At 48.6% G+C, this 23,699-nt stretch overlaps 8 protein-coding genes across 17 annotated transcripts; 4 read left to right on the top strand and 4 right to left on the bottom strand.

Moving 5' to 3' along the window:
- The first annotated feature begins 537 nt into the window (after positions 1 to 537).
- Positions 538 to 8,595, top strand: FOXG_03429 (uncharacterized protein). Of its 4 annotated transcripts, XM_018381158.1 has the most exons (5): positions 538 to 664; positions 833 to 1,749; positions 1,808 to 2,206; positions 2,260 to 2,789; positions 2,845 to 8,595. In XM_018381158.1, exons 2-5 carry the CDS (start codon positions 1,031 to 1,033, stop codon positions 3,435 to 3,437), a joined length of 2,241 nt encoding a protein of 746 aa, XP_018237583.1. In that variant the 5' UTR covers positions 538 to 664; positions 833 to 1,030; the 3' UTR covers positions 3,438 to 8,595. The 4 variants fall into 4 exon arrangements, with proteins under 4 accessions (XP_018237583.1, XP_018237585.1, XP_018237582.1 ...); XM_018381160.1 differs by having other exon boundaries at positions 2,260 to 8,595; XM_018381157.1 differs by having other exon boundaries at positions 538 to 1,749.
- Positions 2,791 to 8,595, bottom strand: FOXG_03428 (uncharacterized protein). Of its 3 annotated transcripts, XM_018381156.1 has the most exons (4): positions 7,439 to 8,595; positions 7,136 to 7,294; positions 4,262 to 7,056; positions 2,791 to 4,181 (listed from the first exon to the last, which is right to left on the bottom strand). In XM_018381156.1, exons 1-3 carry the CDS (start codon positions 7,512 to 7,514, stop codon positions 6,014 to 6,016), a joined length of 1,278 nt encoding a protein of 425 aa, XP_018237581.1. In that variant the 5' UTR covers positions 7,515 to 8,595; the 3' UTR covers positions 2,791 to 4,181; positions 4,262 to 6,013. The 3 variants fall into 3 exon arrangements, with proteins under 3 accessions (XP_018237581.1, XP_018237579.1, XP_018237580.1); XM_018381154.1 differs by having other exon boundaries at positions 7,136 to 8,595; XM_018381155.1 differs by having other exon boundaries at positions 2,791 to 7,056.
- A 198-nt stretch (positions 8,596 to 8,793) lies between these two features.
- FOXG_03427 (uncharacterized protein) lies at positions 8,794 to 9,153 on the bottom strand (the record flags this gene model as incomplete). The annotated part of the gene is made up of 2 exons (XM_018381153.1): positions 8,794 to 8,870; positions 8,925 to 9,153. 2 exons carry the CDS (start codon positions 9,151 to 9,153, stop codon positions 8,794 to 8,796), a joined length of 306 nt encoding a protein of 101 aa, XP_018237578.1.
- A 2,068-nt stretch (positions 9,154 to 11,221) lies between these two features.
- On the bottom strand, positions 11,222 to 11,377 carry FOXG_18552 (uncharacterized protein; the record flags this gene model as incomplete). Its single annotated transcript, XM_018398676.1, has 1 exon — positions 11,222 to 11,377. The coding sequence occupies one exon, from the start codon at positions 11,375 to 11,377 to the stop codon at positions 11,222 to 11,224; it is 156 nt and encodes a 51-aa protein (XP_018237577.1).
- Positions 11,378 to 14,082: 2,705 nt separating this feature from the next.
- FOXG_18549 (uncharacterized protein) lies at positions 14,083 to 16,652 on the bottom strand. 2 transcript variants are annotated; one of them, XM_018398671.1, is made up of 4 exons: positions 16,616 to 16,652; positions 16,344 to 16,562; positions 14,560 to 16,288; positions 14,267 to 14,508 (listed from the first exon to the last, which is right to left on the bottom strand). In XM_018398671.1, exon 3 carries the CDS (start codon positions 15,293 to 15,295, stop codon positions 14,993 to 14,995), a length of 303 nt encoding a protein of 100 aa, XP_018237572.1. In that variant the 5' UTR covers positions 15,296 to 16,288; positions 16,344 to 16,562; positions 16,616 to 16,652; the 3' UTR covers positions 14,267 to 14,508; positions 14,560 to 14,992. The 2 variants fall into 2 exon arrangements, with proteins under 2 accessions (XP_018237571.1, XP_018237572.1); XM_018398670.1 differs by having other exon boundaries at positions 14,083 to 16,288.
- On the top strand, positions 14,184 to 15,621 carry FOXG_18551 (uncharacterized protein). Of its 3 annotated transcripts, XM_018398675.1 has the most exons (3): positions 14,184 to 14,510; positions 14,563 to 14,653; positions 14,716 to 15,621. In XM_018398675.1, exons 2-3 carry the CDS (start codon positions 14,619 to 14,621, stop codon positions 14,960 to 14,962), a joined length of 282 nt encoding a protein of 93 aa, XP_018237576.1. In that variant the 5' UTR covers positions 14,184 to 14,510; positions 14,563 to 14,618; the 3' UTR covers positions 14,963 to 15,621. The 3 variants fall into 3 exon arrangements, with proteins under 3 accessions (XP_018237576.1, XP_018237574.1, XP_018237575.1); XM_018398673.1 differs by having other exon boundaries at positions 14,563 to 15,621; XM_018398674.1 differs by having other exon boundaries at positions 14,184 to 14,653.
- FOXG_18550 (uncharacterized protein) lies at positions 15,801 to 16,612 on the top strand. Its single transcript, XM_018398672.1, has one exon. The coding sequence runs from the start codon at positions 16,267 to 16,269 to the stop codon at positions 16,576 to 16,578; it is 312 nt and encodes a 103-aa protein (XP_018237573.1). The 5' UTR covers positions 15,801 to 16,266; the 3' UTR covers positions 16,579 to 16,612.
- Positions 16,614 to 18,791, top strand: FOXG_03425 (2-dehydropantoate 2-reductase). 2 transcript variants are annotated; one of them, XM_018381152.1, is made up of 3 exons: positions 16,614 to 17,491; positions 17,573 to 17,639; positions 17,694 to 18,791. In XM_018381152.1, the coding sequence occupies exons 1-3, from the start codon at positions 17,478 to 17,480 to the stop codon at positions 18,657 to 18,659; spliced, it is 1,047 nt and encodes a 348-aa protein (XP_018237570.1). In that variant the 5' UTR covers positions 16,614 to 17,477; the 3' UTR covers positions 18,660 to 18,791. The 2 variants fall into 2 exon arrangements, with proteins under 2 accessions (XP_018237570.1, XP_018237569.1); XM_018381151.1 differs by lacking the exon at positions 16,614 to 17,491 and having other exon boundaries at positions 17,502 to 17,639.
- The last annotated feature ends 4,908 nt before the right edge of the window (positions 18,792 to 23,699 follow it).

The following is a 23,699-nucleotide window of genomic DNA, read 5'->3' as shown; positions in this document are numbered from 1 at the left end:
GACTTTATTCCACCCCATTCAAGCTACTCAGTATTACAGCTTCCTTTAAACTCGATCGTGGCTTGTCATAAGTCCCTCAGTATACAAATAGTTTCAGGAACCCGAGGGTTCGTAAATCAATGTATCCCAGGAAAGTAATGAGCCGCTTCTACATGTTGTCTGTGAGGGGTGCATGTTCCTAACGGCGGTTCTTATGATTGAGTTACTGTTCAGAGCAGCAAGACTGTAACTGCGCGTATGCCTGTGTTGACCATCTAATTAACTGCCAATAGAATGATGGCTTGTATTGGGTTGATCTGTGAATATACACGAGCTGATAAATTAAAGCGGTCGAGAGAGACTTGACTGACATACACCGTGGAAACTTCAATTCGCCTTTATGCTCTATCAAGCTGATAGAATGATGATGACTGTCTCATTGATTACATAGTGGTTGTCAGTCCGAGATACCAAGCTCCAGGGTAGCTGACTAAGCGAGCACAAGTTCAGGCCGAGCATTTCCCGCCAGACTCCGAAAAATTCTTCCTTCTCCGTGATCTTGTCAAAAACACCCACACAAGGGCAGCCCATCCCCAAGTCATCGGGGCCGAGTTCTTCCTCTTCCGTCGAGGCGTCGCCGTCGTATCGCATTTATCCAGCTCCGAGATCCCAGAACAAGAGTCGTGTAAGTCGCCATGACCAAGATATAGCTTTCCTAATCAACAGCACGAACACAATCATGTCATCACGTCTGCCTGCAAAATCACTTTCCGTGACATCCCTCGCTTGATTCACGATCGTGTGCACTTGGTCAACATCGCGTCGAAGTATTGCTAACAATGGCTTCGTCCAGTGATATCGTCGCGCGTCACGCAGGGCTTAATTTGGTGGAACGCCGTCATATCGCGTCTCATTATTGGAACAATTGAAGCATTACGCCCATCAATACTCATCTCCGCATATTTGTGTGTTGATTGACGATCGTCCTCGCCCGTAAGATACCTCGAGTGCCAACCGACTGTACCATCTGCATGTCAAGCCAGCTGTAGCCATGAGTACAAAGCTAGAAAACGAGGCAGAGGATGCCAATATCTCATATCCTTCGCCCGGCGCTGAGGCGATGGAAGCTGGCCCTTTTTACAACACCAGTGGCCGAGACGTCCCTCAAGACCACCAAGAGCACGAGCATCATGAGCATCATGAGCCCCATCACGAGCCTCACCATGAACAGCCAGACCATCATGCGCCGGAACAAGTACAACATGTACAAGTTCCAGAGCACAATCAGAATGATCTGCAACCTCCAGAACCGGAAACCCCTCAGCAGCACGTTCCTCGTCCTGCCAATCTGGAAGAACTTCAGCTGGCAGCCCAGTTGGGCCAGGGCCTAGCTGGAGCGCCCATGATGTCAACCACAGACCCCAACATGAACGTCGAAGACCCCAACCTGCGAAGCATCATGCCTCACCCCGACCCCGATCAGCAGCAGACACCGTCATATGTTCACGACACTCCGACGAGCGACCAAATGGTATCGCATGCCATGTCTGTTCCTGTTGGGCCACCCATGGGCCCCCAATACCCTATCGACAACAGCATCCCACCCAGAAAACGATCAAAGGTGTCAAGGGCATGCGACGAGTGTCGGAGGAAGAAAATTAAGTGTGACGCCCAGTCAGATACTGGGGACGCTCCCTGTTCTAGTTGTGCTAGGTCATCCATTAGATGCCTCTTCAGCCGCGTACCGCAGAAAAGAGGCCCAAGTAAAGGGTATGATTTGGTTACTTGCAGTTACGCACCGAAAGATAAAGACTGACAGCCTCGACAGATATATCAAAGAACTCGCAGATCGCATCCATAGCATCGAAAACAAGCTTGAGTCCGACGGAGGCCTGAGTCAAGACGACATTGACAGACTCTTTTCCACAGATCGACCTCGGCAAAGCCAAGGCGAGGACGCCGCTCGAAAACGACCCTTCTCCAGTATCTCGACAAACGATTTTGTTACACCCTCGCGACAAATGCCATGGGGCTCGGACCACAGGATGCAGGCCTCGCCAGGGACTTCTGAAGCATATTCAGCTTACAACAACAACAACTCGTTGGCACCCCAAGCTACACCCATTAGGCCAGACAGTACGCCCTCTAAACCTCCCGTGGCTGCCATGGACGTATCAATGCCCGATGCTCATGAGACCGTTGACATCGACGAAAGCATGCTACAGAGGTTAGTGATCCGTCGCCGAACCCCCTTCCTGCAACTAACATGTCGCTATTCAGTTATTTGTCAACTGTTGGCCCTGTGTATCCGATATTGCCAAGCACAAAGAGTCGAATGCAGGCGTTACTCTCGCAGTGCCCGACATCCGTCCAGAATGCATTTGCCAATGCTCTTCCCGCTGTCGTAGGATCCGGTGGTGACACAAAGCTAGCTAGCTTGCTACTTATGGAACGCGAGAGCGATGAAACCCATGCCACACAAGCCACCTATATTGTGCATGCCCAAACGCTATTGCTGCTTATTATCGATGCAGACTGGCGTTCATCACCAACTTTGCCGTACTTGCTTTCTCGTGCGGTTGGATTGGCCAATTCGATTAACCTATGGCGATACACTCCCGTCGAGTTGGTTTTGGAGTCTGATTCAGACTCAGATGACCAGCTATCAGTGCGGATATGGTGGTCATTGATCCTGATGGACCGTTGGCATGCTGTCGGCAAAGGAAAACCACCAATGATACCGGACAATAGTACAGTCGCTCCTCCTGGCCTGGAGAAGATCCTGGGAGATGTGTGCTTTTACCTTGCTCGTAAGTGATAATTAGTTCATTCTAGGTAATTTTTGATCGCTGACCGGGATTCTAGGACTTTCGAAGCTGCTCAACTGTCTGTGGCAAGCTATCTTCACATTGCAGCTGGGAATGTCCACAACTGAGGAGATAGTGGCACGCATACTCGCAGATTATGTTGAGAACTACCGAGAAGATCTTCCGGCGCATATCTTGGCTACGTCGCATCCCGTGGTGCATCTAGCATACTGGCACTGTAAGCTCATGGTTGTGCTTTTGACACCAGGCGCCACGCCGACCGAAACGTTATGGCCTACCAAAGAAGTGATCCACCTTCTCTTCGCAAACGAGCACCTACGCAGTCCACTCGTCAATCACTTTGTGTCTCTTATCACGATGTCTCTGGCGAAGCTTGTTAAGATCGACAAGTCGCGAGAAGAAGCCACACAGTTGATCAAGGACATTGTGGAAAAGCCCAACGAAATGTGGAATGGTGTTCGCGACAAACTTTCGGAATTCTTGCGTCCAACATCATCAGTGGAAGCGGCAGCAAGCCAAGGCCTTCAACACCTGGCAGATCTTGCCACAGCACATGAGGGCATCGCACCGGGAGGTGATGATATCTCATTTGGGCCATCATTGGCATCAGGATATTTGGATATGGCATAGGGCATCATTGAAAAAACACAACAAGACCTGTACACACACGTGTGAAGAGACGATGACCATTGTTAGGCGATGGGACTTGTATGATTATTATTCCCCTTTTTGGTATTTGTTAAACTGGGGTAACGGAAAATGCGGAACGATGACGGTAGATGATAGTGCCAAGCTTGTGACATGAACGATGGCGTTTGGTTTTGTTGAGATACTATTTTGATAGTTATCAACTTTGATATTCGTAATCCCATAACTGTCCTATTACAAAGCTGCACAGCCGAAGTTCTACTCTGCGTGCAGTAGCGGTTTCAAAACAGAGTTTTTCCCACGCTGTCATAACCTTGTCTGGTCAATCATAGCTCGAGCTGTTATATAGCGTCGAGGGAGACAAAGTCAAAATCTTGCATATTCTAGCCGTACCTGATCGACACTGTCTCTTCCCTCTCCGAGTACCGGACCAAGCTAAAAAAATCCGACGGTTCGGGAAACGAGTAATGGGAGAATTGAGTTTACGTAAATGGGTCTTTATCAAATTAGAAGCTTCTCCCACTCGACTACCGGTAGACTAGTCGTTAGTTAGGGTTAACATGACTTGGTTGTGAAGCTGTCGGTCAGTACTCCTTAGTTGAAGACGAAGGTTTCTACTGTTTGGTTAGTCAGTTAGTAACAAGGTACGTGGAGACTATGGCTCCGCTTAGCTGAACTGTGCAAACGACAAAGAGGCTGGACTGAAATCCTTGAGGCTATGCTTTGCTTGCTAAGTTGTTAGTTACTTGGCTTGTGTGGTTGGCTGTCGTGGCCGAGACATGCGACACATGTTTTGTGTACCATACCTGACTGCCATTTTCAGAAGCAGTATAGAAACCTTCTTTGCTTGATATGAAGTACGTACATGCGCTGTACGCCCCCCTCCAAATGCAACTTGGACTGCAGGCCAGGAAGAAAAAGACCAGGCCAGGCCCTGCATCACTGAGCTGATGCTTCTGTGCCGGCCCGGACCCGGTATGGACCGTTAGATGCATGTACAACACAGAACCAGAGCACGTAAAAAGCAGAGTGCATCTGTCTGTTCTGTTTGTATGCATCTCCGAGCTCGAGAAAGGCAAGTAGCGTACATGTAGATGTGCTAAAGAACCCTTCATGTGTGTGGGGTCTTTGGTGACCTCTTTCATGATAGTTTCCAGCCTCTGGACTATTTTCAAGGGGACCTCGGATGATCGACATTGTCTGGAAACAATCAGGAACATCAGCAGAGCTTGTACGTAAAGCAAGACACATCAAATGCAGATGGATGATGATGTCCTGGCCCAAGTGCCACGTCTTCCTTTATCCCTGTTGTCCCCGGCTTGGGGATCCCTGGAATCATGGGGAGGAAAAGAAATGACGGGGAAATAGAGTGCCCATCTGTGGCGGCGCGGGCGCGGGCCTATAGGACACCAACAATATGAAAGAAACGCTGGCTGTTTCTGAAATCAGGCCTAGAGACCTGCCATTGTTGTTGGTCGAGCACCGCTCGCATTGGACCCCTAGACAGCAGAAGGCATCCTTTTGGATATCCCATGCACCACGCAACTTGGCTGGTCGAACCACTTCGTCTCCGGGCGTCCGACGACGGGCTGCAATGGGATCCGTGTGATGGTATCTTGAAGCAATGACAAGTGATACCGCCGACGTTCGAAGCAAGCTGATGTTAGTGATCCTCAATCCAAGTCGACACAATCACCCAACGTATGTAAATATGTATGATGGAACGGTATTTGGTGGTGTTGGCTCATGGACCTCGACTCGGTTGGTCTTGGTCCTCAGTCATAAAAGTCTATTGCGTTAAATCAAGTCTTGCTGAATACTCTTCGTCGTACCCAGTTTGAGGCCAGAAGCAGAAACATCGAACCAGAAATAACAAAGAACGATGATGAACAATTGAGTCAACAGACGCAATAACTGCTTGACAGACGAGTCTAGAATATGCAATCTCCTTCCTCCTTGCATCACTCAGCTTGTAAATTCCCCGTGCAGATAAAATCGAGCGCAACTCGACGGACCACAAGTGCAACTTGGTCTTCTTCTCTCGGCCTGACTGCCATAGTCCGTCTGCCATTGCTTTCAAACTGGATTTTGTCTGTCTTGATCACATTTCTTTTCGCAAGCTAAATCATCCAAACAAATTGCGCTGCTCGTCTCTTCTTTGTCCTTGCTCTGCTTGTATAATTCAGAAAGCCATCTGCGCCTGCTCTATCCTTTCCATTCCTCCCAGCCGATAGTAGGAAAACTCATGCTCGTCAATACTCCCAAACTGTCTACTTCATGGATGAGAATGTTGTCTGTCGTAATCATCACCGCAAGAAACCCAAGCATCATGCAGATGCGATTGGTTTGCGGGTGGTTGTGAGCGTAGATTCGCTCTGTATAAAACGTATATGTGTTGGCGCTCTTCACGCGAAGTGAGTAAAAGAAGCCATGCCTCTCATGGCCTCAACTCCTATGGTATTTTTCAACGCCTGCCGGTGCGTCACCCTAAAGACTTGAAATAAAAAAAACCGAATGGGTATTGTGTACGCCAAAATATTCGAAACCTCGATAATTTCTCACATACCCCAGAAGCTAGGCACTGAAGCAGGGCCGAGAGGGTCGGGGCTTTCGTCCATTGTAGTGATGCCCTCGTTATAATTGGGCATCCAGAAAGCAGGGTCGTCCTCAACCATGGATAGACCCGCCCCCGCCATAGGGCCACTGTCTGCTCCCTTGTAGAAGCTGTCGTAGTCAATGGTAGTGAGGTCGGTTGAGTTGGCCATCACGTTACCGTTCTGTCGGATGAAGCTATCGGCACGGCTGAATCCTTCCAGGCCGTCATAGTCGCCGTCTCCTCCAGGAAGAAAATCTTCCACTTCGGAAACCTCGCCCGAGGTCGATGTAGTGTTGGCCAGGTGAGGAAGATGCTCTGAACCGCTACCGAAGTCGAAGAGACCATTGAAGCTCTGAGTACCGGCCTGGCTATAACTGGAAGGCGTAAAACTCTCACCCTTCATCTCTGAAAGATCATAGTGGCTCCAGTCGACTGAAGCAGCACTGAGGCCAGCGCTGTACATGGGCGCATCTGTCTCTGAATTGAAACCAGATCCAAACAGGTCAAACGTACTGTTAGCCATATAAGGAGGGTACTCAATGCCTGAAAGATCCAGAGGAGGTAGGTTGCCATTGAGGTTCTGGAAGCTGCTCGCACCGCTCATCAGGGGCGATGCGGTTTCTGATTTGACCCTACGCTCTCGGTTGGTAGCAGCGCGTGCTCGGCTACTGGGAGGTTCCCGTGTGCTCTTCTGCAGCATACTGTCGGCGCCCAAGCTGCCAGTGCTGTGAGCCGAGTTCACCCTGTTAAGCTGATATGGGCCACATTTTTGCGAGACCCGGTTGCTTCGGTGAGCAGGCTTGTGGTTGCCGTGCTGATCGAAGGTCAGGACACCGTCTGAGTGGACCGTGTTGGCTCGTCGTCGTCGACCCGGAGGCTTCGGACGACCACTAATGCTGAGGGTCAAAGACTCGCGCTCCGAGTCAGATTCAGGAACGGTGTCAAGAGCAGGCTCGTTCTTGTGGGAGCAGCTGCAATGGCCACCATGGTTACAGCAACATGTCTCTGCGAAAGTTTTAGAAAATACGAATTGTGTCGAGCGCCTCGAGGTCTGTAACACCTCGAGAAACCAGAGGAAGCTCACCAGTGTGACCCTCAACGGCTGGCTGCAAGTGGGCACATTTACTTGTCTTCTCGCCGCAGTCGCACTTGACGTGAGCAGAGCGCGACTTGCGCATGGCGCGACAGTGAGCGCATTGGGAAACTGGTCGACCCTTCTTGTTGATATGCTGAAGTGGGCGGTCTATCGAAGGATTGTGGTCAGTAACAGGGAACAGAGCTAAGCTTGGAGACATGTCCATGGACGAGTACTGGAAGTGCATCCAGCCAGGTGTTGTGACTGGGACCGACAATCCATAGCATGCTTCAGTCTTGAGTCTCGACTTACCAGAATGTTGGCAATTGCTCACGCGGTGTCCGCGGACGCAAGCCTCGCAAGCATACTTTTCTCCATCAATTATCATTTTGGCGGGTGCAGACTGGCTCAAGGTGCAGTCGGCTCGAGGTTAAACGGCGAACTAGGCAATTGTGAAAGCAGTCGTTTCTTGACGAAAGCCAGATATGTAGGATCCAAGGTGACCAAGTTCGAGTCGAGTATGCTCGGTCCGGTCTAGGTGGAGGGAGGATATGGTGGGTTTCTATCGACACCGATGTTCAAGGCTTGTGTGTAAGTGTCCCGCAAAAGCGCTCCCGCGCTAATAGAGGAAGTGGATTGAGGTTGGGGAAACTGGGTCGAGAAAGCTTTGTTAAACCGGACAGTTGAGTTTCAGTAACATATCGCGGCGGAGCTTAGGCAGAGCTGGAAGAGGCTGAAAAATGAATCCGGACAAGGAACGTGGGAGCAGAAGACTATAATAAAAGTTTTCGAGGGCAAGTTGAACAAAACCAATTGATGAGAGAGAGGAACGGAGTGGAGATACACCGGCCAGTGGGTGGGTAATTTTCCCTTGGGGTGTCTTGGGGTCTTCTCTGGAATTGTATGGTACAGTAGGTTCCTAGACCTAGCTTGTGGCCGGGTTGGATCGCTCGCTACTGTAACCCGGCCCTGGGGGTGCGATGCAGATTGTAGTGGTGGGTGTAGAGGGTAGTAGAGAGGGAGTGCGCCGCAGGAATACCTGAAATGGATGGGCGGACGAGGTCGGCGGCAGGACCGGGGTTTCTTCTGGTGCACACTGCAGACTGCACAGCACAAGCGGGTTTGGCGCCTTCAGCTACAGAGCCAGAGCCAGCTAAGACAACGACATCGACGACCAAGGTCAAGCCAAGCCGCCCTGCTGGAGACGTTGTGGGTGGAGATGTCGGCCCGGATGGTCGGAGCGTTCTCGTTCTGCGTTGTTCGTTGCTCGTCGGACCTGGTACTGTAGCTTTGGTGACGTCGGCGGCCGACACCAACTGGTGAACGGAGAGCAGAGAACGGAGAACACACCGCACAACTAAGCGTGCTCCCTGAGGAACACACTGAAAGACGCTGTGCAAATGCAAAGTTGGGAAACAGAGGAAAGAAGCAAAAGTGAAAGACACGGGAGAGATTCGAGGAAGAGAGGCCTCTTTTATGACAGACATTGCATAGAACAGGAGATAATGACGAACTGCAGCGCAAAACCCCCAGAGCTCAGAGTCCAAAGGCCAGAGCCCAAAGCAGCAGCGTTGAGGCGTGGTGGGCAGCATAACATCCATTACAATGTGATGTGTCTGTGAATAGCAACATGGCAGGCCAGCCGTGACCCTTGGTCCCTTGGCCCATCATGATCCCTTGATCATCAAGTTGCCCTGTACCGAATCGATTCCCGCACAAGTCAAATCGAATTCTTGCTTTCTCGCTGGTTAATTCCGCCAGCGTGCCCGCTCAAACTGGACATTTTTTTTTTGCCTACAGCCCCTAGGGTCCATGTTCTCAATATCCTTGCCTTGCCTCGAATAGCAAGGCGAGGCGTGGAGGTCGCGGACACGGGCGCGATCGAGGATACTCGGCTGTACAGTGTGGGACGATGGCGCAAGCAACAAGGTGACCGGGCTGGGGCACCGGGGTGGAAAGCATGGGCTGGGATGGGGGACAAGGGTTCTGGAGCGACCATGACGAGCTTGAGAGCACAGAGAAGACATCGTCAGTGGTCATCCTCCGTTGTGGTCCGTGGCATGGCATGGGCCATTGCTGAAGACGTGGGATTGAGACCGAGTTCGGGATAGCGTCCTCTAGTTGTTTCTTGAGGGAAGGGTTCAGCCATAAACGAGCCTGTGATGTCGACTCGCTGAGCATACGTTTGTGTGTGTGATTGGGGGGCAACGGGAGAAATGTTACCGAACATACTGCCGTTGCGTTTGCGTTGCTTCTAGATCGACATTTCTCAGCCGTGTTTATTAAGGACGAGATTTGATACGCTCGCATAGGCTCTCAAACTTATTAGCCATTTAGTTGTCATCATGAATGAATCAACTGTCGAGTGAGAGCTTGGGGGATTTGTGGAGCTCATGGCCCGTGGGATGGTGATTTATCCATGAATGTTATAGCGGATGGATCACGATTGAATGGGGGAAGTAGTGCAAGATTGGTGCGAGACAGATTACAGTGGAGAGATGCGGAGTGTACAAAGTGAGAAGGAGAAAGGGAAAGGGAAAGGGAAAGGGAAAGAGGAGCCGCATGCATTGGCATTAGACATGGATTCGTACCTTAGTTCACATGTGTCCTCAGAAAGATAATCATGTAATTACAATGCAGTTTCTACATCACCTTCCTGTTTGTTGGCAATTCAGAGCAGAGCAGAGCAATTCAGCATTGGGAACTAGGTAAATGGACGATGGGAAGGGGTTGCTGTTTTCGGGATTGCCTACCGTAAAAGAGTGTCTGCGGGTAAATTAGGTTGACTGGCATAACGGGACGGAGGGACGATCAGAATATATCCATGCTTAACTTTATGGGAGAATCCGGACTCAGCAGAGACGCTGACTGGCTTGAACTGACATCCTAATCCCAGTGTTCAGGGTCAAACTTGTTCGCATCTGGTCCCCACCCTTGGCTATTGGGGTGCAACTCGGTCTGCAGAATTTGCAGTGACAAGAGAGCGTCAGTACTGACATACATGTAAGTATTAAGGGAAAACATGCGGATGTCAACAACACGAAAGAGAAATCCGGCAACTTGTGCATCAAACAATCGACTATATGAAATTCAACACGACAGTAACATTATCATGTCCTCATCAAATCCACTTCCGCTGTGACTTGGGCTTGAAATCTGACGCCTAGATGGCGCCTCATGCAGCCGGGCATCGGCTCTGTCGCAACTTGGGAACCTCTGGTGCAGGTATTGTCGCGTGCAGACAATGCCCTGCCCTGTACCTGATGTGACGGTACACTGACATATCTCAGAGGCTCGTCTAGTGGCCGTTTGGCTGGGGTTATCAGACTGGGGGCAGGGCAAGATTCGACATTCGTCAACGAGGATCACGGCACAACAAGTTCAAGAATGCTGTGCAGCCATTGGCTGTACAGAAGCTTAAACGGGTACGATCAAACCAGGTTAGACTGGCAGATTGATCAAGGTCATCAAAAACGAAAAAAAGAAAAGTTTTACGTACATGCAGCACAGCACCTTATCGGCGGAGCATCTTCGGGACGATCCATCCATCAAACTTGAGTTGGTGGTGGTGGCCGGTGGCCGGTATCTGTTCGGAAATTCGCAATCCTTGCTCTGGTTGGTTGGTCGGTGGGTTATTACAATTTGCTGAAATGACTAAGGTAAGCTGATTGTATTATTGAAATGTTCCATGTCATGTATAATATTGGTACCCGGGCATCTTACTTTTAGAGCTCCATAAACAATGGCAGAGCCGACGGATGTAAACTGCAAGGCTCCCGTCTGTGCCGCTGCAAAACACAAGTGAAGACAACCGTGGGTACTGTGCCTCACTGTAGCCACACTGTACCTGATCAGGCTGATTGATTGCACTTCAACAGCTCCACCTATCAACATCCTCCTGCATCAGACTGCCTCCAGCATTTGATAGGGCGCGCTTGTACTCGCCTACATCCACACTCTGTCTTGCTGTTCATGAAATCTGGATGAAGCCCTGGCTTGAGTGCTTGGCAGAAACAGTAACGCCGCGGCTCCCTGAGAGATTGGGAGTTTCGGTTTGATTGCCGATACATCATGAATATACTTTGCTAGGCGGCTCTATTCGAGTATACGACCTAGTCCGTTTTTAGTCATGCATCGGCTGTAATCTCGTTCTCGCTTGCTGATGGCTGATGCCCTGGCAATCATTTTGTCATACAGCTCTTCGACTTGCTGCGCGGTGTGCCGCTTCTTGATTGACGATGCTGACTCCATTTTGCCGCAGGCAACAGCATCATCATGCTGCTAAGGCCCCTTGTCCAGAGTTCACGCGACTCTGTTACTCAAGGTCCAGATAATCAAAAGCCATAGCTATAATCGTCCCGGAGACTTTTATCCACAGAGCCCCCAGCGTCCCGGCTGAATCACACACACTTATGCACCGATGCAGGCCTGCAGGCTCCATGTATCGGAGCTGGACAATGAAGCTATAGGCTCCTTCTGGTGTTCGTGTCAAGGCATGCCGAGAATGTGCATCAAGGCAAAGATGACAATGTCTCAGTCTGGATGGCCAGCTCCAAGACCCTCGTGGACCCTGCAAATCATTGGATCCCAGGATGCCCTCCAAACCAAATTAAGCACCGACGGTGTTACCATGACAAGTGCACTTGTGTGCAGACCGCCGATCCAGGGGTAGGTAGCCCAGGCTGAGCAGTCTTGGCTGTAGAGATTCGCCGGTGCTATTTGTAGTCTTGTCTCTACCTGTTGGGCTGCCTATCTGGGTATAATCTTTCGGACTATATGCGGTGCGTCGTCTTTCATTTGAAGCACAGATCTTGAACTTATGACAAGCTGACCAAAGAAGAGAGCACCGCATAGATTGACACCTCAGCTGGACTCTTCAACGCGCTCAGTCCAGAGCTGTGATTGCTTCCTTTAGACGTGCAGGGCGGGTGGCTGAGACATTGCCCATCCATCCATTGGCATCCTCAACTTTTCCGCGTCATCAACATTACACAACCATCCGTCTCCGCCCGGATGGTGCACTTTCGGTTCAATTTCGTTGGTTTCGATTCGTTCCGGAATCTTTAGAAACGGATACCCTCCGAGGTGCGGTAGGCTCTCGATTTTGTTCACGTATATTGTGACATGAGTGTCCTGCAGCTCAGACACCAGGATTTCCCCAACTTCCCCCGCGATGCACGGATCCCGACGGGACAGTGCGGGCGAGCGGGTGCCGGGAGTTTGTCTTCCAACTAATATGGCTTCCAGGCTTAAAAACAGCGACAATTCATGATCGTTCAGGAGACTTAGCACGTATTCCTTGGATCAGCAACAATGTTATCTCCTCTATGTGATGCCTGTTGATTTTGTCGCTACACAGCCGCTGACTTAGTGGATAATCCGCTTTGGCGACTTGCGCGAACCTGTCTCGAATCTTGAGAATCGGCTTGAGGTCGTTGAGGATATCTATTACCGGGCACACCAAGTTCTTCCCCAATCATCGTGCTTCCGCTAACCACCAGAACCGGCCAGGGCTAATGAAGATGGGACGGGACCCCGATTTCTGCCGTTGCTTAGGTACATGCCGTCTGTATCAAATCGTATGTACTCCGCGATGTTTCCATGTCGGCTACATCATGTGTGTTGACTTGTTCAAAGAACTCTAATTCTCTGACGTTTCTTACTCACCAGCTACATTGACTGATAATGGATATCAAGCCCCTTCATCCACACAAAGAATGAGGATCACGAGCCTAGTTACAACGAGCGTCCAGTTTATATGTAATCCTTCATTCGAATGACGATTCTCTCCAACCAGCAAAGTTCAGGCAAGTGAAATAATTTCATCGTATCTAAGGGTTTGGCGACTGGAAAAGACAATTCCGGACTCCGCATTCTGTGGTGGCTAGCCACCTAGTACCAAGTTATGTCTAAAGAATTCTACAGCCGCGAAAAGCGACAGCCGCCTCTTATGCCCCCGCTCCTCAATCTGATGTGGGATACCGAGGGGTCATCGGAGTTAGATCTGACCGCCTTGGAAGATCTATACGTGAATTTCTGTGTCGTCCACGTGTATGCATAGAATATCAAGATTCCGCCTCGAAATGGGAAGATGAAAGGCTTGTCGCCTGACCGCAACATATGCGATGTCAGAGACGTCACGCAGGTACCAGAGTGATCTCTGGCGTGTTCAGTGATTGGAGGTCCATTCTGCACTCTGGCAGACCATTCCTTGCTCCTACTCCACGAGGCTCACGCAGGGTCTGTACATACCTGGCTGCTACTTACTTGCATCTGTCACTGCCACTTGTAACTTGATTACTCTGCCGCATCTCTGGGGAAGAACCAAGAGTGAAGCAGGGGTTGGTGAATTGGCTGACAATGTCCTGAGATCTTTGGGAAATACGACATTGTTGTTCCCTGTCATTGTTCATGATACATTATATACGGTATGCAGCATACATATAACTTCCTGGGGAAATTAACTACAGCCTCTTGGTCCACTATCGATCAACAGTTTACCAACAGACTCTCCACATAGGCACCATAGAAATGCCTGATATCCGTTCATCCTTACTTCGGAGATGTCAAAGAGAGGTCTCATTCCCGGGCTATATGCAAGCTTGACTAGTTTGCGTCTGCGGCTGTGCGGCTTCGGCTCTTGGTCGCTCAAGCAAGAGATGCTTTGTAGCGAAGACCTACAAGTTGCACAGACGGGCAGATTAGTTTACGCCCGTCGTCAGTCTCAGATTGATAGACTCGAAAATGCAAAGTGCTAGCCAACACTGGACATCATACAATAAAACAACCAAAACGAGAAGCCAACATGAAGCTCGAGACAGTGTTGGATGTCTCGAGTTTGCACCGTCCCCCAAGTCACTCGAAAACTGACCGGAATCCTTGTCTGGGTTTGTCTAAGACTCCAGACATCCCATCCGGGCCCCATTGCCCGCCCCCACCATCCCGCATCTTTATATACTTACATGATTGGTTCTTGGCGTTATAGCGGAATTCCCCCAAACAGGATTTTGGCTGTCTGCTGGCTTCACACCCCGACCCTTGATCTGCTAGGTTCCAGCAGTTTTTCTAGAAGCCCGCGCCCCTGCATCCTTGTGGTACAATGGAGGGAGCTTGGACCAAGCTGTCAGGCTTCTGATTGCCCGCAGAAAAAGTATGTGCCACCTCTTGCATATGAATCAGCAGCAATATCTCTGTGGGATGCGCGAGCCTCAGCAGATTTTGTGACTTTAATCCTCGGTTTTCTTTTAGCATCCGTGCTTCTTAGGTAAGTTTTTACCCCATGTTCAGAGTGGAATTGGATGATCATTGTAAAGCTACTACATAACATGCAGACTAGCATACGACGAAATGTTGCTGATCAGCGTTTGAGACCTTGGCCACGTCTGTATGTAGTTGGCCGCTCGTCCATGGAATCAGGATTCGCTACCACTTACCAGGAAACGATGACTCGCCTACAAGACCGACCCGAGGAGATTTGTTGACCGGTTCCGTTATGTGGTTACTAACGACACCGGCAGTTTTATGGCTGTACGTATCCGTTCACATTTGTTTTGTTGGCGATGGGGCTCATCTGCGACGCTTGACGGTAGCTATGTTGGACGCGATGCCCAAAGAGTCTTGGGTTCAATCTGCACGTCGACTCTTGCAATGGCGCTTCCGCCTAGCCGCATCTGCTTCGATCCATGGCCAATCTCCTCGTCTCAGGTCAAGGCAAGTAAGAGGGTGAGGGTCGCCCTTGTCATGTGTTTCTTGAGCCTCTCCGGATGGGTACACGCAGTCCAATTACCACCATCTGCTGCGAGAGAGCGGAAAGTGAGGCTAGATGTGAAAAAATGAAATGATGTGAAATGAAACGAAACCCGAGCCCTAATCAAGCGTTGAACGGCTAAGCGCCACGAAAAACCAAAGTCGAGAATGGAATAGAATGAAATGGGAAATGCACCCTGCTTCAAATTGGCAAAAGACAGTTTCCATACATTCATTGACTATGACATTAGCAAAGTTTCCTGGTCTTGTCAGACACAGACAGAGCCTCGTCTCCCAAGGGCTACCGCTTCCAGGCACGGCACGGCGCATGAGGTGGGCTCGGTATACCAAGGGCAGCCGCGGTTGTTGGTGGGCAAAGTTGAAAGGAGTCTCCAAACGGGCCGGCTTGTCATGATTCTCCATTTATTATGAAAATGGAGTGGCTATCAATGGATCATGAGAGAGCGTGAGCCTGTGAGGGCAACGGTGCGGTGGCCGGGCAGTTGACGACCGTAAAAGGCAACTCGAGCGTGACCTCAAATGATTGGCTTAAATGCGGTGCCTTGTCTTGCCCTGAAGCTTCTATTGGCTCAGAAGATATTCGAGAAAGAGGACAGGTAATTGGTCACCCAGCCATCGGTTAATCACAACCACCCCCACGCTGACCAGGCCAAATTGCAAAATCAAAACTCGCCCATATCTTTCACAAGTAGAAAATTTTTCCCTTTGCAACCACACAAACTCACAAAGTTGGGGTCAACCGCAACCACAACTACAACCATTCCGCTGGGCGCCACGAGGTATTCAACAAGATATACCACACGTAGTCGCTGATCGCCGACAGCGGCTGCAACCCAAGATTATCATCGCGTCGATTCTATCGTCATGATCCTGATTTGAGAATCTCTGAGCTGTCTTGGAAGCGGCCGCTTCCGACATGGCTACGTGCATTCTGATTCGAATGCTGCATGCGAAATATGCTGCCTGACATGGCTGGGATAGCAATACCTCCAGCCCTCGCGTCGCAGCTATTCGCCATTAAGCATGGCATCATCTTTGCATTTGCCTACGGCGGGAGCCTCAAGCATGAGGCAATGCTATAATAGGTTTTCCGTGATACTAATATGTTCCCAACAGTTTCTCGCGTGTAATGTTTGCCAGCAACTGCGTTGAGACTTTCTCAGCGTGGTAATCGGCATTCAGTGTCTGCTCTCCATAGACCTGGATGTTTTTGCTCTGGCATAGATAAATCCGAACTCGTTGCTGGGCACCCGACTTTGAGAATGTCGTCTTGACTTCTTGGAGAAGTCGGGAATCAGCTGTAGGCACATAAAAAATGATTCTGTAGTATTTTGATATCCAGCCAGGCCGATAAAATCGACCAGTAGTTTTTGATGACAGCAACAGCTCCAATAGCTGTGAGCCTTGATGAGTCGGCAGTTGACACATTGGTTGGGATCATGAGAGCTACCTTGCATCATGAATGTGGCTTACGTCGCGTGGGATTGACGGCGATAGCTGCTGGTCTCTATACCCTGTCTCGTGTCTTTCTGGTCACTCGAGTGAATTTGCATCTCACCATCACTCCCACTCATTCGCACATTGAAACCGATCATCAACGATCGGCGGGGTGTTCCGAACCGGGCGAACGGCGTCGCCGATTGGTAACTAAGAATTTGGGTGTGAATAGCTCCCGAGATAGTTAACATGGAAGTTAATTAATTGATTACTTGCTTGCTCTACCTTGATGACTTGCCTTGTTTGAACAACGATGCTGACACATTACGGGAGACTAAGGGAACTAGAATAACTGGTTTTCGTCTCGTGTTGCATTTGCCGTGTTTCGGAGCGAACCACGACGAGAAGAAGCTGGAACTTGGACTGTTTGATGCCACAACTATCCGATGTTGGCGGGTCTAGTTAGCCTGGAGGATCAATCATCAAGTTGACTTGACTTGACTTGTGCTTGTATTTGCCCATACGGTGCTTCTATCTAGGTCAATCACACAAGTCTCACAGGGCTTGCCATGCTGCCAGTGACGTGACGAGCACGGCTGGGTCCGATGAGATGGAAAGAGGTGCCATATGCAGTAGGTGGTGGCCGATCACTGGGACAAAGATGGTGTTGTCGAGGTTCATGATCCTTTTTGTGAGGACAAGTAAGTAATTGGGTCTGTTGTGACGGTCGATCGGCCGACGGGAAAGATGAGGGCATGGTCATTAATTGATTTCAGCGAGAAATAATTGCTCAGTCAGTCGCTATATTTCGTATAGAAGCCCAAGCATCGTATAGAAGATATCGTAAGGCTTGGCTTTTGCTGGGTTTCGATGGTGTGCTCCATTTCCAACCTCTCAGTCCCCTCACGGAATGGACCTCGGTGTTCGGGGCGGAAGTGGCGGGGTTGCTTTGACCTTGAGCTAGAGCTTCATGATTGTAATTCAACCTCGTGTGAGCCTCGTATTGTATGCTATTGTATTGGAACAATACACAGACTCGTTACTCATCAAGTCTTAAGCCTATCGAGATATCTCTCGGCTTAATTAAAACACCATTCATTGGATGCCCTGCTGAGCGTAGGCTACAAAGGCCCGATACATCAACAACATGGTAGACAATAGGTAAGAAACTCCCATCATACGAATACTCAATTACGCATAAGTCACTGCTAAACGAATTGCTAACATGTACATCTATCATAGCCGCGTTGATATCATCTTCATCGGTGCTGGCGCCGTTGGTTGCTTCTACGCTTCACGCCTTCATCATGTAACGTACCCAACTTCATGATAACCTGCATACACTCACTGACCATCACGATAGTCGTCCCAAAATCTTCACGTTTCTCTCGTGGCTCGCTCTAACTATGCTGCTATTCAAAAAGACGGCGTGAAGCTTCTGACACGAAGCTTTGGTGATTACACCTTCAAGCCCGATGCGGCTTTCCCTTCTGTCGATGCTGCTGCTGCTGCCACTTCATCAGGCGCAAAGCGAGACTGGCACTATATCTTCGTGACAACCAAGGCTCTTCCAGATATCAGCGATGACTCTTCCATCATCGAGCCCCTGGTAGGCCCAAAGTCATGTATTGTCCTCATCCAGAATGGTGTCGGTGTAGAGGAGCCCTTCCGCAAACGCTTCCCTAATAACCCGATCGTCAGCGCTGTCACCGTTGTTAGTGCAGAGCAAACATCTCCTGGTACTATTCGCCAGAACCGCTGGACGCGTATCAGCATCGGACCTTACACAGATGGTTTAGCCTCGAAGGACTCGGAGCTAGGCCGTCGTGGCACAGAGTCGACTGAAGCACTGCGTCGTTGGTGGACAGACCTGGGTGGTATCAAAGACGTGGATCCCCATGATGAAGTCGGTCTTCAGACTGTGCGGTGGCACAAGCTCTGTATCAACGCAGCCATGAACCCCTCCGCTGTGCTCTCAGGTGGTCGTGGCAATGCCGATATGGTAGCAGATGACGAGCTCCAGCGACATCTCCTAGGCGTGATGCATGAGATTCGAGATGCTGTGCCCAAGATTCTCGGCAGACCTTTCCCGGACAGTATGGCCAAACCTGAGAAGATCGTTGAGAGCACAGCCCGCAATAAGGGCGCGAGGCCGAGCATGCTTCTGGACTGGGAAGCAGGTAAGCCTTTAGAGCTTGAGGTGATATTGGGTAATCCTGTGAGGATTGCAAGGGAGAGAGGTGTTGAAATGCCTAGGTTGCAGAGCTTGTATGCGCTTTTGAGGTCGGCGCAGGCCATGAGGAAAAGGGAGACCAAGGGGAAGCTTTGAATCAGAATCTTATTCAGAGATGAGTTGCACTATCACATCATATATTAAGATCGAGATAGAGGTTATGTTAGACATAGTCGACTCGCGTATTATTAGTTATTTATCTATTACTACTTCCATTTAGTCGCCATACAAATTGCTCTGTTCTCGTGATACCAACGTCGGCAATGTAATCACTTCCCTTTTTCTGAGCGAGTGCATATCTTGAAATGAATCTATATGATAAGTTCCATGCCGGAGAAAGGACACGGGCTGGTAACGTCCTTCAATGTAAATCATGGGTCGGTTTGCTCAGGTTGGTCCTGAGTACCGAGAACCAACAATGAGTATTGTGGTTACGACATAGAGGAGCATATTCCAATGATAGATCGAAATTCATTGGTTGCCCGATCTAAGTCAAACTCCTGATACTCAATCTCTCTTTGCTGTTGCGTCTTGACTCTCCTGCCTTATACCAGCCGTCCCCTGCTTCAAGCCATGCTGTGCAACGGTGGTAAACCATCTTATTTTTTAACCTGATGTATGCTTGATTAATCAGTTACTCCTAGTTTCATGAACCGTCTTTTATCGATATTCCCAGAGTCACCAAAGATCGTAAGACTTGGAGTGTCCTCATCACTGAAGTTCTGACAGGACCGAGGGAATACATGGGGTCTTTTCCAACTTGATTAGACGCTGAAATTAACCTCAGATAGCCAGTTTAAGGTGTTTTATGAACATATACTCTTGATATTGTGAAGCTAGTATTGTTTAACGCAAACCTACATCCTCTTCTCCACGGCCAGCATCCACTTACTGAGGGCGGTTGCACCCGAGGATGATTTACAATTAAGCAAATGCATTCCAATATAACGTATCACCGGTATGATAGAGAGTGATCTCAAGTATATGTTATTCGGCCTCACTGAAAGTGCATAATAAATGGCCTTGAGGGATAGCGTACCCGGATCTCTCAGCCACTCAACACCAACCCACAGGTATACTCACTACAATTTGACATATTACATGTTTTATTCGAGCTAAATAGTAGCATAGAACCAGGTAATATGTTCATTCACTGCAGATCAATCATAACTAAACTTGTTTGGCTCTGAGCTCTGAGTGTCACCCCCCTGGATCTCGTCTCCCCCAGCTGTTTGTTGGCTATCATGGCCCGAATAGTATCTTCAGGGGACCAGATATCTCAGAATCAAAATGAGACTTGAAGTCTCATTAAGAAATTTTATGATTCGATACATCAGAAACATGGAACATGCGATAGAATCCATATAAGTAATAGACTCGTCTCTCCCTTGGACGCTGTCCCTGTACAAGTAGGACGGCCAAAACTGACGAAGAGCAGGAAACCATCGATCTACTTACAATCCATTCCTAACAGCTGCCATAGCATGCGGTATTACTCTGGGTGCAGGAAGTATACCACTGTCCGACAATAAATTAAGCATAGCCCTGACCAGATTATCTCGACAGCATTGAGACGAATCACCGGCAACCCGTTTTAATTCGGTATTTTACCATATCTCATAATACCTGTTCAATGTGGTCCTGTACTCCTATGTATCATTATCAAACTCATCTGAGTATTCTACAACGCACTATAAATCTCTGAGTATTGCTCGTTTGAACGGTTGGGATAGCCATTTAAGGTCCCCTGCGTTGAGTAAGTATGTTTGTCTATTACATAAAATTATTTGATGATTATGCTTAACCTCGTTTCTAATAATGTGTTCTCATATGGTGAACCAAATCCCTTGAGTAAGGAAACCCATTGTTGAGGCAAGGTCAAAAGTCACACAATTGGTATAGCAGGGGCAGTCAGAGGGAAGATAGACTTTGTTTATTAAGATAATGGCCCTCAGTGTTCTTGTGAATCTTTAATCATGTCGTAATTGGTTCATTGCCTTTATCCGAGGTCCCAGTTCTGACTTTGACGATCAAAGGTTGCATGAACGTCATAGGAGCTCACTACGTAAGTACTTATATTTAGAAACAAGAAAGATCTGATAAGATATGCGCAGATCATCGGAGGCAGCATAGATTAGTCAGTCTTATACCATGACGGGCGAGACACCCTCTTAAATTTCTCAAGTTGACTGACATCAAGGCTGGGTGATATCATGTGAATCTTGTATTCTGCTGCTCAGCTGCTATCCGATGGAGACACAAGGCCCACAAGCCGAATGTAGATCCTCTGACCAAAATGGAAATGTTCAATTCCTCTTGATCCTCCCTATTTTTGAACGCTACAAGCTCCCTCGGTGGGCGGAGACGCTCGTGGCTACACGTCCTCATTGGCTTCAACGGAGCGACTTCAACCCAACAGTGCTTATACCAAAGAACGGCGTGATGGATAATTGACAAGGTCGACAGGATATTCGATGGCAATCCTTCTGTCCATCCTCTACGTGTATATGTATGTCGTAGGTTCAGCTGATGAGGTGGCATCAGAGTGAGGCGGTTGTCCATGCTTGCAAATGAACACGAAACACAAGATACTTCTTTTCCCGCCCTGTTTTCTCGAAACCATACCTTGAGTATAGCTCAGCTACAATACAGTCGTATTAGAGTGATATCTTAGCCACTTTTTCGACAGCTTCACCGTCCTACTTTAAACCGCCAGCGCTCGGAACTGAGGCCTCTGTAACAAAAGGAAGTATTCTCAACTTGCCGCTGTAAAGAAGGTGAAGCTGGGATAGGTATTGGCGATCAGCCAGGATAAGCTCGATGAAGCTACTCGTTTCAAGCTCCGTAGATCGACCAATCGATATAGAGAAAGCTCGGCTGACCAATGATCTTCGAATATGACACTGCGCAACTAACCATGCATAACATATATGGCTAGGAAGAACCATGCCAATACGCTTTTGCATCCTAGACTTTCTCTCGTTCTCGAACGTTGGATCGTCAAAAGCTGTCATATCTCACAATTCGCATCTTAACTGATCTGGAGCTTAGACGATTTCGTGGCTCAAACTAACCCACTCACTTCATCGTTAGGCTTGGTTGCTCTATTCGAGACTAGGATATCCATGGATGATAATTGTCAGCTCGTTTACTAGCCAGATTTCTGTGTTGAGCTAGACATGGTTGTATTTGCTTGGCAGAGCTGTCTTCGATACCAGAACTTCGTGTCTATTATTGATAGTAGCAACTACTGAATGGGCTAAGCAAGGATAGTTCCTGGTGATCTGACTTAATTTCTCGTTTCTATTGTCGTACTTGAAGAACCGGCTTGAAGAGACACTAAATTATCACGTTAGAGGAGTATTCTGGCCATATAGGAGTGTTAATGCCTAGGATCACTAGCATAGACGACCTGGTGTGGTTACTTGTTGCTATTTTTACAGCTTAACACATAATTCTTAAGGTACATTTGACACACTACACAATTTGGCTACATAGCAAGAAGCGGTAATGATCTCCCTGGCCTCGAGGGTGTAAGAGAATTCTGTAGGTTGATACACGAATACAGGGTAGTTGATAATCGTGTCGACAAGCAACATGCGTGGCAGTTGAAGAATGGGCAAAAGCCTTGTTATTAGTATTATACTGATGTAGCTCACGGTCTGATTTGACCCTTCTGAAATATAATGTCAGGGGTACTCTTTGACCGCGCAATACGTGACAGGATAGCTATAGAGCCTAGGCTCGTTACAATTGACAGCTTCTATAAATGTGAGGCTACCTATTCATCCTACCCCCAATGTAGTATCCTGATGATTTCAACACAGCAGCTGTGTGTAAGTAGTTAAGCATTCTCCAAATTTCATGCGGGGTCAAGCCTTCAATCTGAAGGTATTTAATAGTCACAAACGACTAAGCGGTTTAAGCTTTTATAGATTCAGGGTCTTGATAATGGTATTTGAGTTTGTTAATCGCCCAGCGTAGTATATATATATGGTTAAACCAATATTTCATTCGTTGCCTGGGAGGTTTGGAGTCTTCGCCCGGACTTTCAGGTTGAGAGCTTTCCATCCAATGAAAGCATATGCATGTTCTCGCACTGTCTTCGCGTCGGGGAGCTTATTTTGGTGTCACTATGACCAGGTCTGAGATGGTTCCCTCATGAGCAGGGGTCAGGCGAGAGCCTCTCGAGATCTGATATAAGGATAAAGGTAATCTGCTGTACCTAGTCTAGCAATTCGGCTCTCTAGCACTTGAGCTTGGCAAATCCAAGCAAGATCAGAGATTTTTATTTTGTGGATATATTCAAACCAGTCTCCCCTCCGCCTTTGAAGTCAGCCGTGGTTCAGAATCGAGTTTTGCTGCCCCTCATATCAAATGGATGCCTGTTTCTATTAGGTGTTACCGTTCGGAGCACCTCCGGAACAGTGTTTGGTCTTGGCACTGGGCTCCTACGTGCATGCAGCCTAAACTGATGGTAGTTAGTGAAAAGAAATGATCAGAAAGGGGATCTCGTAGACAGGCGGTAACGCGGACACGACAAAGCCCCGAATGTCAGTGTCAACCGTTTTAGATGTCAATAACAAGGACCATTGTCATAAATGGCCCACATGGTAAAGAGATTTCTCGACGGCCTACAGCCACGGCAACTGAATGTACTAGATAGAAATGTGATATGTCTTGAGGTTGTGTTACTTAACGGACTCAACGACATAATTTGCCTAGTGAAGATAGATGTTTGCAACTCCGAGGAACAGTGCTAATGCTGTCAAACTTTGTTTCCTCGGCCAAATCATTTCCTCTCCAAGAAAAAAACCAGTCCCCTTTGAAGTTGAAGTTGAAAGCAAAGTTGTACCCTGGATGCTTGGCGGAAATGACGGATTATTAAACAAAGTGGAACAGGGGTCAAACGCCACCTGTGGCTGGTGCGACAAGATCTGCGTTCAGAAAGGATGATTGTCGTGATCCCAAATCGCTTCACGAGTTCTGATTTGCCAAACTACCCATGCACGTCCCCAAATCCGGAGAGAACGCACCGGCTTGAATGATGTCACGATCGTATGTGGCGCACCCACTGGTGTAAGACGTCAGGGCTGAGAAGCCCATCCATCATGGATGAACGACTCTTACAGATAT

The sequence above is a fragment of the Fusarium oxysporum genome, chromosome 8, assembly GCF_000149955.1.
Source record: "Fusarium oxysporum f. sp. lycopersici 4287 chromosome 8, whole genome shotgun sequence".
Taxonomy (NCBI): domain Eukaryota; kingdom Fungi; phylum Ascomycota; class Sordariomycetes; order Hypocreales; family Nectriaceae; genus Fusarium; species Fusarium oxysporum.
Note: the sequence above shows the minus strand (reverse complement) of the source record. Positions and strands in the feature narration are given on the sequence as shown.

Excerpts from the sequence above, each read along its gene's own strand:
- FOXG_03429 (XM_018381158.1), top strand. The coding sequence starts at position 1,031 with ATGAGTACAAAGCTAGAAAACGAGGCAGAGGATGCCAATATCTCATAT. Across the intron at positions 2,207-2,259 it reads GACGAAAGCATGCTACAGAG|TTATTTGTCAACTGTTGGCC; the intron begins GTTAGTGATCCG and ends GTCGCTATTCAG. Across the intron at positions 2,790-2,844 it reads TGTGTGCTTTTACCTTGCTC|GACTTTCGAAGCTGCTCAAC; the intron begins GTAAGTGATAAT and ends CCGGGATTCTAG.
- FOXG_18550 (XM_018398672.1), top strand. The coding sequence starts at position 16,267 with ATGACAGCAACAGCTCCAATAGCTGTGAGCCTTGATGAGTCGGCAGTT.
- FOXG_18549 (XM_018398670.1), bottom strand. The coding sequence starts at position 15,295 with ATGGAGAATCATGACAAGCCGGCCCGTTTGGAGACTCCTTTCAACTTT.
- FOXG_03425 (XM_018381151.1), top strand. The coding sequence starts at position 17,556 with ATGTACATCTATCATAGCCGCGTTGATATCATCTTCATCGGTGCTGGC. Across the intron at positions 17,640-17,693 it reads ACGCTTCACGCCTTCATCAT|TCGTCCCAAAATCTTCACGT; the intron begins GTAACGTACCCA and ends CCATCACGATAG.
- FOXG_03428 (XM_018381154.1), bottom strand. The coding sequence starts at position 7,514 with ATGATAATTGATGGAGAAAAGTATGCTTGCGAGGCTTGCGTCCGCGGA. Across the intron at positions 7,057-7,135 it reads AGCCGTTGAGGGTCACACTG|AGACATGTTGCTGTAACCAT; the intron begins GTGAGCTTCCTC and ends AAACTTTCGCAG.
- FOXG_18551 (XM_018398673.1), top strand. The coding sequence starts at position 14,648 with ATGGCTGTACGTATCCGTTCACATTTGTTTTGTTGGCGATGGGGCTCA.